Consider the following 13,249-nt stretch of genomic DNA (forward strand, 5'->3'; position numbering starts at 1 on the left):
GATTTTCCTTATATCCATAGAAAAATGGGCCAATTTTCTGAACAAGCTCTGAGATTCTTCTGATCTCAATTTGTGTGTCTTTAGTATCATCCAATTGTGTCACTCAAGGTATGCTATAATAGCTAAGGTAAAGAATTGGCATTTTAGGGTGCAAATTCGGTTACCTTTTTTGACTAGCTACTTCAGGCTTAGGTGGGTTGCACTAAAAAGAAAATAAAATATTTTATTCTCCATGGATTTTAAAGACAGCTTATATCACTTGTATTCATGATAACATTTCCGAAATCAATCAGCATTAGCTCTGATGAATTGAAAACAGTGCTTTTGAATTTGATTTTTTCTTTTTTGTTTTTTGACAGATTCATTCCAGAGTAAAAGTCTGAATTAGAACAAGGTTCTAATGTATTTCAGATTTGAAGAAATTGATCAGCCGTTGACTCCTGCTATGTGGCAATGTACTTCCTACAGATTGTGTTTAATGTTTTCCAGTTGTGTTTTGCTATAAAATGTTTTTTTTTTTTAATTTTTACAGGCTAAATTCCATTGATGTTAAGTATCAGATGTGGAAATTAGGAGTTGTTTTCACTGATAATGTAAGTTTCTCAGTTTATGCATATATATATATATATATATTCATGTTCTTAAATGAGCTAAGCACTTGTTAATGCAAAGTGCTTCAATGAGAGGTGTGAAATACTCTGGATTGTATTTATTTTATTACAAGAAGAAAATCTTGAAAGCTTAAAGAAACATTGTCAAAATATTTTCAGTTACATCGGTAGTAGTTAATAGAACCTCAGTCAATTCCTGCCCTATTTCTGATAGCTTTATTAGAAGCAATAAGAAAGCACTGCACTGTAGAATTAGAAAACTGACTTTATAAATGCTAATTCCCATTTTTCCTGTTGTTCATAAATATTATGAACACTTGAATATTCCTGGAGCAGAGTCAGATCAATATAGTTAATGTATCTTGAATTGCTAAATTTTTATCACTGAAACCAATAGTAAGATGTGCAACAGAATGATACAAATTATTCCAATTATTTGAAAAAGGGAGTCTTTAAAAGAAAAAAAACAAGGAGAGATAAATAAGAATGTTGAAATGCAGTTTAAGTCAGTCATCATATGATTTTTCAGTCTTACAATTATTAGTTTGCCTAGTTACTTAATTTACTGGTAAGGAAAATGAGGAAAAATTATTTTGGAACTATGACAGATGGAAAATGAAAGGCTAATCTGAAAGTACTCAGGAAAAATGGAAACAGTAAGCCTCCAGGTCTAGAGACAGCATGATCTGTAAACAGTGTTTGTTTGGGACTAGTATTTTTTTTAAGGGATGGAGTATAATTTCTCTAATAAATACTTGTCTTTAAGTTCAATAAAAATTAATTGATAGAGGATCAGATGAAATTAACATTCATGGTTACTTAAATATACTTAACTATAAAATTCCTTTTGTTGCCTGCACAGTTCTGTAATTGTCATTAGCTAACTTTGGGCATTAATATATTAATGTAATTATTTAGAAATTATTTTTAAAAGTAATTTAAATCAGATTTTTTTTACAGATTTTCATTTACAAATAAGGGTTTAAGAATTCCAAAATTAGTTTTATAGCACAAATTCTGAATTTCTTGATTTTGCCCATATCTTGTTGACTTTGTGTTTGAGGATTTAATATTGCTGCATGAATAGAAAATTCTCAATGATATGTAGAAAATTCTCTCTTTAAAAAGAACTTTTTTCTATTTAAAGAAAAGCATATTTGAGAAATTTCTACTTTTCCTTATTGTCTTGAATTAAGATGAAAGTAATGAATTTTATTTTGAATGTACTTGTTTTTTCTGTTAGTCTTTCCTTTACCTAGCATGGTACATGACCATGTCAGTCCTTGGCCATTACAACAATTTTTTCTTTGCTGCTCATCTCCTTGATATTGCAATGGGATTCAAGACATTGCGAACTATCCTGTCATCAGTTACCCACAATGGCAAACAGGTATCAACTGTCATCTCTTTCCAGTTTTTTACCTAAGAAGTACACAGGAAAGATCACTTCATTACTTGAGTCAGGCGCTCTGCAGGTTGACAACAGAAATGTTCTTTCATCATGAGCTCTAGAACTTGAGTTGATGACAAAGCTAGACAGTGGGATTTGAAAGCACAGGTATTTCCCCTTCTGAAAATAGTCCTGAAGTTTTAGAAAATTACCTGTGAATGCAGGGGGCATTATTTATAAGGAACTTTTTCAATCTGGGAGCTACACAAGTGAAATATCAATTTACAGAGTACTGAAGCTCCCCCCCAGCTGCTTTCCATTAAGCTCAGAGCAAAATCGGAATGATGCTCCAGTTGAGCAGTGGACTACTTGTTGCTGCTTTTCTAAGATATAAAATATTAGGAACAGGGTTCTTTTTATATGTAATTTCATACATGTAAAAAATAAAGTTGCTTTCCTATTAAATTAGTAGATAACTGTATTTCAATTAATTATGTACTAGATGATAGTAATATTATATTAGGTAGTGAATTTTCAGATCTTCCATCTGATTTTGGGGAATCCATATGATTCTAATCATTGGATTATTGATTATTTTTATTTGTCCATAAGATTTGTTTTTGTAATTAAGTTTCTGTGTAATTTGTCTTTGTAATTATGTTTGATCAAATAAAAGGGAAATACACGATCTTTGTGTGAGAATATGCACATATATTACTCTGTATTACAAAAATATATAAAAAGTTTTCCTGCTGCTACCACATACAGTTTATTGTTAGTTTCCTTTTTTTTTTTTTTAGGTAAATCATACTTCCATAGTGGTGTTACATCCATTCTGTAATTTTGTCTTCCAGCTTGTCCTAACAGTGGGATTACTGGCAGTAGTGGTATACTTGTATACAGTAGTGGCATTCAATTTTTTCCGCAAGTTCTACAACAAGAGTGAAGATGGTGACATGCCGGACATGAAATGTGATGATATGCTAACAGTAAGTCTTGTTTTGCTTTCTGGTTTTTAGGGACTTTTTTTGTTTTTTTTTCTTCCCTCGAGCTGTTGTGGTTTTGTCCTGACCTTCTTGTTAATTGGTATTCATACAGTAATATAATTAGCCAGCAGGCAGGAAATATTGCAGTTGAAAACAAAGGGACAAATATGATGAACATCCTCAACAAATAGATAGATCTTGTGTACACTCAAAGAACTCCTCTATAAAAGAGTAGAAGAAATGTGGTACTGTACTTTGCTACTGCTGTTCAAAAAATGCAAAACAACCACAAGCTGTGAAGCTGAGCTGGCTAAAGGCCAGCACTTCTGAATCTTGAAATTCAACAGGTCATTCATAGGCAAGCATTTTCATAGGTAATGAAAATACTTAAATTCTTGTTTAAACTTTGAAATCCATCAGCTCCTCTTAGCATGAATTGCCACAGTTATCTTTAATAGGCAGTTCGATAACTACAGTGTTCAGAACTGTGTTAAGTTATTTTGTACTAAGACAGTGACAGGCTTCAGAGTTATGACTGGTAGAGTTTAAACCAAAAAGAATTTCCAAGATGCATTGCCCTTAATATCTCTCAAAAAAAAAAAGTAAAAAATCGTGGTAAATGTATTTCAGTGTGCTATGCAACATGTATCTCTTCCAGGGAATCAACAACATTTAAAAGCCAAATAAATAGATAAACTACTTGATAAAATAAATAGATATATATAAAATAGATAAACTAAACGAAATAGATAAACTAGAGTAGTATGTCTTTATTTTTGTCTAGTTTGGGACATTCAGCACACCAAAACCAGATAAACTGGAATGTCAGTCAGGGAAGAGCTGTTAAATTGTCTGGTGCTGGAGCACTTGCTGTGGGAAGAGGCAGAGGGAACTGGGTTTGTTTGGCTTAGAGAGGAGAAAGTCTCAGGGTAGAGGGTGGGTAAGAGGAGTTACCACTACATTCACTCATTAAGTTAATTATTACCTTTTAGTCTTGGAGTATAAAATATCTTTAGAAATTGTTAGATTTTTCAGGCAAGGGTCACTCAGCATTATATGGTACTTTATACATTTCTTACAGAAGGGATTTTGGGGACACTGTAGCATAGAAATAGAAGAATGGATTTTTTTTTATGGTGAGTTTTTAGGAGTTGGTCATTGTCATCACTGTTTTTTGATATAGAGTGAGAACCCTTGACCTATAGTTTGCAAAGGTGCTTAAATAAAAAAAGCAATCGCCTGCTCTAGATCTCTAGAGAGTGATGCCATAATTTTTTATTACACTATGACATGATAAAACTGGAAATTTTGTATTGTCAGCATTCCAGGCAACTGTTCTGACAGACCTAGTATACCACTTTTCATATCATAGTTTCACAGTATTATTCTCAGATATTTTCAATAATTAGCACAGGCTATTTCTCTGCAGAAGCATTCACAAAGATGTTTTGCTTGGTTGTGTTTTTTTTGTTTTATTTCGGCTTGAGGAGGAGGGTTGTTTATTTTAAAATGTGAATTTGAAACACTAAAAACACGGAAAATCATTCCCTTTTGAACTGAGAAATTGGAAAAGGAGATGGCTATGGTGGGGATGATATTTCCTATTTACACTGCTGAAATGATTTTACATTAATCATGGGGTGCTGCTGAACTTCTGGTAGTTGAACTTTTGATCTTATTGAACTGCTACGTAACGATAGAACATTAAATACTGCAGCTTCAGCTGCACAGTAGCATTTCCTCTCCATCAGAAATACGCATAATCTCAAAGGAGAGAAAAAGATGGCTTGACATGTCATAGTTTCCAGACCATAGACCAGTTCTACCAATTACTGAATTTGTAACACTGGGTATTTTTGCTTTCAGCTGCAAGCAGTCTTTGTACCCCTTTGTTTTGTCTTTTCTAGTGCTACATGTTTCATATGTACGTTGGAGTACGTGCAGGAGGAGGCATTGGTGATGAAATAGAAGATCCAGCAGGAGACGAATATGAAATCTATCGGATTATCTTTGACATCACTTTCTTCTTCTTTGTGATTGTCATCCTGCTTGCAATTATCCAAGGTATGCTTTTGTAATCCACAGTGGGACTGAAAGCATTATTTAGCAGTACAAATATCTCAGTGCTGTGGTAATCACAAACCTAAGATTCAGACAGAGCAGCAGGGCAGATCACAAAGGATAGGTTTATATAGAAAATCACACCCGGCTGACTCTCATACACTGCTCTTCTGCGTCTCTGTAAAATCAACAGGCTCTAGCTCGATCAATAGAAACAAAGTAAATGTTTTTCCCTAAGAATACTGATGTGACTGCAGTTTCTGTCTTGTCATTGCCCTTTTTGAAAGCCTCCTGTAGAAATCTTGTGGCACAACTTCAAATTGTCCTTCAGTGTAACCCATCCTACATGAGCTTTCATGGACAAAATCAGTACTGCTGTCAGTATTCCCTCTGCCAACATGATAAGTTCTTGACTGTCTGGCATATCTTCAGATTGGTAATAGTGGTGTGAAAATAGGAACATAACTTTAAGTGGTTAAATCTTTTCTTACATAAAATTGCTGTTTTGTGTGGTGCTTCCTTATTTGAACAATGTGTAAGAATAAAAAAGTGCTTGATATGAAACAGCTTTAGTATAGCCTGGTTAATGTCAATGGAAAGGTATAGCTGCCATTACTTAACTTTGGAATTTCAGTGAAACTATTTGACTGATAGTGTTTCTCACTGTTGTAATCTGGATAGTGGATACCTTATTTTGGCAAGTCAATGAATTTTTTTATTATGTTTACATTAATTGTGTTTATTGATATTACCTGAAGTACTTAAACCCCTGTTTTTTTCCCTTCTATACCTCTAAAATATTGTCAAGAATGCCCTAAAAGTAATTTTTTTATAAAAGTTCACACAAGTTAACAGAATTATATTCTCAATTTTGGAAAAATTGAGAACAGTTTTGCTGGGTTCACTTGCTGTCATAAATACTGATACCTCATTGCTTTCTGTCAACTAACAGATAACTTAGGATAATTTTGACAGTAGTAAGGGTGCTTTCTCCCTCACTACGAGGAAATTCAAAGGGCAACTTTTAACTTCTGGTAAATTGTTTATTACTCTTATTCAAGCAACAGGGTTTTTTTAAAGGGCTTGGGGAGGGTGGAATTTTTTTATACCCTCAATTGGCATATCTCATGTGGTTCATTTCTTTATTTTGTGAGTGGCTGAAGAATAGAGTCCTTAACTGTCCAGATTTGGGTACAGGAGTGTCAATAGTCATTGTGGAGTTGTTCCTTATTTGTATTGGAGTAAGTGAAGGGAAGTTTAAGCAGTTTATAGTGTGAACCATAGAGCCTGTGATTCTTTTTGTTCTTTCTATATCTCCCTCAAATGACAACTTACTTTTGTCAGAACTCCAATAGTGGAACCTTATACTACATGACAACCATCTTGAGAGAGGATGCATGGAGATCTGGGCCTCTCTGCATCTGCCATGTAATAAATATCTCATCTCTGTTAAATGTACAGTATGATTTTTCTATACTAGGGCCTTAATCACTGTAAACCCACATATATCTTAATGTAGTAAGTCAAGATTAGAGCACTGGGAATAAAAAGAAGTCTGCTTGTCCCATTTTATAATTAAAAATGGTACTACTAGCCATGTTACTGGTGTTCCTTTGGCTTGGTTTTTTTTCTTCATGGTTTTGTTGTCTTCAGAATGTATATTGGTTTCTATTCTTTCTGCAAAGATTCTCCTTTAATATTCTTTATCAGAGTTATGTTATCCCTGGGTTTCCAGCTATTCTTTGTCACGATTATTACTGAACATTAACTATCATTTTAACTTTAAACCCTAGGTTTAATTATTGATGCTTTTGGTGAGTTAAGAGATCAGCAAGAGCAAGTTAAGGAAGACATGGAGGTAAGAACATTCAGTTGCTGAACCATACTTATTTTCAGATTTCACTAGTATGTGTTTTCAGTCAAAATATGGTTTAGCTAGTGGATGGTTTTTCAAACTAAGAGAAAAATGCAGTCCTGTACATGGTCTGATACCATACAATGTGAATTATAATGAATTGCATGTCTGTGGCTATTTAAGTCTTTTGGATCTTCAAACTAGAGGTTTCTAAAGCAGGGTGTTAACACTGTCATGTTACATTTCATCTCAGATGTAATTTTCTTTGCTTAATATATGTGTGAAAGTATCTTGTACTTTGTGGTTTTCTGTTCTGTCATTGAAGTATATGTGTAAGATGTCAGGAAAGTGTTGCAAACCAGCTTCACTTTGTAATGTGAACTTGGAGCATATTCAGTTTCAGCTGGACAAGCATTGAGGTAAATATGGTCCTGTGTCACAGTAAGTGCTGCTTAAGATTAAAAAAGTCAGCTGTGATCATTGTATGCCATTCTGTCTCCTGATACCTGTTCACTTAGAACTGGCAAAGATTTGTTTTTTAAAACAGTAAGAAGCTATTCTGATGGTAGCTAAGCTGCTATTCCTGTGTTTTTACTGAGGTATCCAGTCTGAATCATTTAAAGAAAAGCCTTTTTGTTCAGCACATGATATATATGCTGCATTGCCATTTTCAAGAAAATTGTTACTTTTTTTTGCCTTTTCTGAAAGCAAGGCAGGTGTTTTATGTAGTGTTGAAGTGCTCTGTATTCTTTCTTCTAGACAAAGTGCTTTATCTGTGGAATAGGAAATGACTACTTTGATACAGTGCCTCATGGCTTTGAAACACACACACTACAGGAGCACAACTTGGCCAATTATTTGTGAGTACCCTAAAAATGCACTCCTCACTAACTCATGATCCTTGCAGCCTCTGCAGGTACCTGATTACTTCTTTTTCATGAGTAATAGTCAGTGCTGTTTTGCTTTGATGTGCATTTGTACTTTCTGAATATGTTATTCTGGGGCAGTGACAGCAAGGAATCAATTAATTAAGTTTCATATCTTGCTTTCCAGCTTGATTGTAGCACAAGAAGTTTGTATGAGGTTGTAGGTAAAAATGAACTTGATATGTGGTTGCAGAGGTCACATGAATTGTAAAATTGAACGAGGTAAGTAAGGTACAGAAGAGCAGTATGACCTGGCCTGGAGACTGATTGAAAGAGAGAACAAACACAGCAGTAAGACAAAAAAAACTTACATTGGACGAAATATTTTGTGTGGAGTGCTGAGGCTGACCAGGAGAACTAGGGACAAAAGGAGGTAGGGGAACTGTAATGAGGAGCTAGAGATGAGAGGGATCAACCAAGGGCATCAGTTCCACCTTTGGAAAATCCGAGCAGAGCACCAGTGACCACTAAACTAAATAAAGCCAATTATCAGGTCTACAAGCACTGTATCATACTGTTCCTCTCATGTATGAAAATCCAGTGCCAGAGTGTATTTCATAATAGTGCTGTCAGTATGAAGCAGGGGATGGATTGTGTCTTTGTGTTTTTAAACTGGCATTGTATATGCACAAAATAAGGAGACTGCAAAGTCAAACATGGCTATAGAAACCTTCCACCTGAAAAACAGGTTGTGCAAACAAATTACATTGGAAGCACTATGATACGGGGTTTTGTTCCTATTTAATAAATACTGAATAGATAGCATACTATAGCATATTTGCTTGAAGTGCTTCAGCCTGAGGAATTGTTGGGTTTTTTTTCCCTTTTTGTGCATGATCCTATTTTGTGTTTTTACATGTGTTTGGAGAGAATGTCTCTTATGAGTGAAATTTTGAAATTATCACCCAGTGAATGTCAGCTCAAACCCTCAAGACTAATGTGTTATTTTTATTTTAATTGCAAATTCTTTTCTGCCCATGTTGATCTTGCATACACTACTGAAATATTCCCAACCTGTAATTCCAGTAACAGAAATCTCTTGGATATCTTCAGCATTTTTTATTCCGTGTAGGAAGAGAAAAAAAAGAAATTTCCAATGACCATTTTCTGTCTGCTTCCAAGTGGGTTTTCATGAGCAAGAAAATGTTGTCTGTTGTAAGTTTTGGAATAGAAAGTTTAGAAAATCTTCATTTAAACTGAATTCCTAGCTACAGTAAATCAAAGTGACTAACATGCATTTTAATATACAACTCGTTGAACAATGAATGTCAACAGGAAAGTGTTTAATCTTTCTCAGAATATTATCATAGATAAAAATCTGTAACTTGTAAGTCCATGAACAGCATTATCACTGCACATGCTGAAGAATTTCGATCTCCGTGTGGTTTTCCTAATGTTTCCAAACACTCTATTGATAGCTGTTTCTTTGCTTGTAGGTTTTTTCTGATGTATCTTATTAACAAAGATGAAACGGAGCATACAGGACAGGTAGGTTGAACAACTCTATTAATGTCAGCTGATTCTAAAATAAAAATCATTCAGGCTTGGAAAAACTAAGATTTTCCTAATGGCTAGCTCCCGTATGGTATGGAACCTAATTCTCATTCTTCTAAGCAATTCTGAAGACTTAGGTTGCTTTATGTTAGGGTTTATCAATTCTGAAGCACTTTCTATTTATTTTTTGGTATCTGAACATGGTATTTTTAAATTGTTATTTCCACAAAATATAAATACATACTGTAAACAAAAGTAATGACAACAGAACATTCAAGTATTCTGTGAAAGCAACACTCTTCATTTCTCTCTTTTGATCCTTTTTTAATAGTCTTTGTCTTTTATTATTATCATCTGCATATAATCTTCTATGTCTACATTCCTGAATAAGTCCATATGAAAGAACTTGTGCATATATCTAAAATGAAAAATATGTGAACTTTTCTCTGGAGGTTTCTACTGTGTTCTTCTCTGTTCTTTCAAACTTCTGGTGCCCCCTTCTACTTCCTTTAAGTATACTAAAAAGCACTAAGAAATGTATGACATTTTCAGTCTTTTTCTTTCCTAGTGATAGTCTTTCAGCTGACTAAGCAAATGTTCCTCTGTTGCAGATCAAAACACAAAAGAACTGAATAATATCACATATATAACCCTACAGACTTGGGTCAGAAGGATGATTTGCTATGAATCTATGTAGTTTACTCTTTCTGAACTCTAACGTGTCTGCTGTAATCATCTTCTTTGCATAAATCTTAGCCTTGTCCAGTATGAGATTTTATGTGTCATGAGAATTTCATGCTGAGATTTTTGAAGGTCTTTTTTTACATGCATTTTCTGTTTTCTTGGCAATGCATCCTACTGTATTCACTAAAGACAGATTTCTACTTACTATTCAGTTTTGATACTGTGATAGTGATAGGTGATAGTTTGAAAATTGAGCATACTTCGTACTACATAACTTCTAGGAACGTGCTTTAATGGTAGACTTGGCACTAGTTTATGGTTGGATTCAATGATTTAAAAGGTCTTTTCCAACTTAAATAATTCTATGGTTCTGTAACTGGTGTAATATATGTATTTTCTACCATGAAATTTTCATAATAAAAACCACATTTAAGTGGTGTGATTAAAATAGAAATGAAATGACATATTCTTTACTATTCTTTGGAATGTCTCAAGACAGAACCCTACCCAAACAAGTAATCAGAAAGGAAGAAATACCGAATGCCACTGACTCAGAAAATACTGACTATAAAGGTCATTTTGGTTTATGTATTGTTTGTAGACATGTTTTGAAATGACTGATGCAGAAATTCAGTCAAATTTCTATGACAGAAAATATTCTGCTTACACTGCTATCTGTCTTGTGGCCGGCTTTAATTGAGCTTTACAGTGCTCCTTGATGTGCAAAAAGAACTAAACTACCTTGTTCCCTTCTGTGCATTTCTGTAGTGCTTTTTGGCCAAGTGACAAAAACCTAAAAGCTATTCTAAACTAACCAAAATCATTTACATGATTTTGCAGATTGATGTTCAACAACCTTGCATGCACAGAATCAAAAAAAGTGAAGTGATATATAAATGAAAGAGGAAAGAAAGTAATGGTTGATGATTTCCCATTAAATCAAGTTAAATAATTTTAACTGTGTTTCTTTCAGGAATCATATGTTTGGAAAATGTATCAAGAACGGTGCTGGGAGTTTTTCCCTGCTGGTGATTGCTTCCGAAAACAATATGAAGACCAGCTCAACTAAGCAAAAATGAGGATTTCTGGACAAAAATGTCCATGTATTTCCCAGCTCTTTTTGGAATGTCTAAAAGATTTCTTAAATCCCCAAAGCTGTGTGCATTTTGGAGCACCAAAGCTCTGTTTTTAATGATCCAACTGCGCTTTTATTTTCTTGTGTATTTGCTTTGAGAACACTGGAGTAAAGAACAATGAAAAATTACAGCAACTTTGGAACCAAACCAACCACTTGCACAGACAAAAGATGTCCCTATACATAACATGCACACACAAGTAGAGACTTGAGACAGCTTATTTTTGAAACTGCCAGATGATACCCTTGTCTAAAAGATCACACATGGGGTGACATGGTAGCAACACTCATTTGGTCTGTTTATTTCATCATCCTGGAAGGAACTATATATAGTTCACAGAGCACCATAAAAAGATTGTTGTGGACACTAAGTTGTGGGGAAATAGTGCCTTACTATATGTGGGTTGAGCTATGCAGAAGATGAGTGCATGATGACATAATTTTTTTTTTTCTTTATGTCTTCCCTTCCAATTTAGTATTTATTTTGTGGTTTTGGTGGGTTTGGGAGGAAGGGATTTGTTTGTGCACATCTTTTTAACAAGACTGGAGTGTCTCAGGACAAGATTAGGTTATTCTCATCAACTTCATTTCACATTTACCTTCCTCTTTAGCTTTTTGCTCTTATTTTGGTAATGCTCTGATACAACACTGCTACTTTATGAAATCTTTGTATGAATTCAAGACAGCTGCAAAAAACACTTTAACAAGAAATGTTTCATTGCATGTTTATTATGCAAGTTTAAAACAATCAAAAAACAACCTTCAGAAACAAGTTGATCAACATGAAAAAGCATTCACAATAATTATATCCATAGTAATAAAGTGTTGTGGGCTTTATTGTACATCTGGAACAAGTGTCATCAACCAACAATATGAATATATGTTATGAATTTGACAGTAATTTTAGTTTCTATTTTTTTCTTTCTTTCATTTCTGCCACCTGTGATCAATAGTGGAGTTGAAGATTTTCTTGTTAAATTATTTTTTAAAAGCAAAGCTGAAGCAATATCCATTCAGGGACTCCATCAGTTACATCATGAAACACCAATGATGTGTACATTACTCCATTTTGAGTCCTTTTCAATTGTAATGCCAGTCTTTACAAATAAAAAGAGACATTCAGAATGGAAACAAGCTGGTTTTGGTAGCATTTGAAGTCTTTGTTATAGAGTCTTTTTATCAATTCCTAAATTAATTTCAACTACTTCCAAACTAGGATTAAGCTACTCTTACCTTGATGAAAGGTTTTGGTACTGTTTTTGGTCTTTTCTGCTGGACTTCTTGCTATTCTGTTGCTCTCCCTCATTTCTTTACAGGTCACATTTTTGTCATAAAAAAAATTCTGTATCAATATTCAGTTATAACTAAAAAAAAAAAAAGAAAAAATTACAATTAAGAGAATAATCACTTAAAAATGCTAAGGCTGTATTCTTAAAAGCCAGGCTTTCAATTCTGTGAACTTTACTGAATTTGGTATCCTGTTCACAGTTCTGGTAAAATTGTCTCAAACTTTGCAAGATTTGAAGACAGAGGCTGGGCAGGCTCGTGACAGGGCAAGAGACAGGTACAGCAGCCACAATTTGTATTCTGTTTTTAAACCACTCCCACCCAGACTGGAATGTTCAGAACAGCTCTGTTTCCTCCCTATTTGGAACAACTTCATAAAGCACCTTTTTCAGCCTTCCTGGGATTTGTGTCTAAGATTTAGAGATGGGGAATTGTAGTGATGTTTCTTTTTGGATGTACAACATGAGAATAGTTGTTATTTGACACACGTAGGTACACAGGCTATTTCAGTTTTGCACATTTTGTAGAAAAATACATAGCTAATGATTCTGAGGGATATTTCGAGATTCCTTTATCTTCAAAACAAATTCAAATGGGCTTGGTGGGTAAATACCAGAATAAATGTGACATGTTTCTTAAACCTCAAGTTCCAAGTCAAAGAACTCCTGGGGCATCCTTCCTGTTGAATCCAGTATGCTGTTTAACAAATATTTGTGAAGCCAGGCTTAAACAAAAGAGGTTTCTTTTATGATGAGATCAACTGATTATATGGTGGTGCAAAAAGTTTAGGTATGAAAAATCTTCATTTATTAAATCAGTT

The 13,249-nt window shown here is 34.2% G+C and overlaps 1 protein-coding gene across 1 annotated transcript in view; it reads left to right on the forward strand.

The window, feature by feature from the left end:
- Nucleotides 1-12,203, forward strand: part of RYR2 (ryanodine receptor 2) — a 380,434-nt gene extending 368,231 nt beyond the window's left edge. Inside the window, exons 96-103 of the mRNA XM_030944688.1 lie at nucleotides 533-593; nucleotides 1,855-2,001; nucleotides 2,856-2,990; nucleotides 4,895-5,051; nucleotides 6,842-6,906; nucleotides 7,663-7,763; nucleotides 9,266-9,317; nucleotides 10,981-12,203. Coding sequence (XP_030800548.1) covers nucleotides 533-593; nucleotides 1,855-2,001; nucleotides 2,856-2,990; nucleotides 4,895-5,051; nucleotides 6,842-6,906; nucleotides 7,663-7,763; nucleotides 9,266-9,317; nucleotides 10,981-11,076 — 814 coding nt within the window. The 3' untranslated portion in view covers nucleotides 11,077-12,203. The remainder of the gene's footprint in view (nucleotides 1-532; nucleotides 594-1,854; nucleotides 2,002-2,855; nucleotides 2,991-4,894; nucleotides 5,052-6,841; nucleotides 6,907-7,662; nucleotides 7,764-9,265; nucleotides 9,318-10,980) is intronic.
- Nucleotides 12,204-13,249: the final 1,046 nt, after the last annotated feature.

The sequence above is a fragment of the Camarhynchus parvulus genome, chromosome 3 (assembly GCF_901933205.1).
Source record: "Camarhynchus parvulus chromosome 3, STF_HiC, whole genome shotgun sequence".
Classification (NCBI taxonomy): domain Eukaryota; kingdom Metazoa; phylum Chordata; class Aves; order Passeriformes; family Thraupidae; genus Camarhynchus; species Camarhynchus parvulus.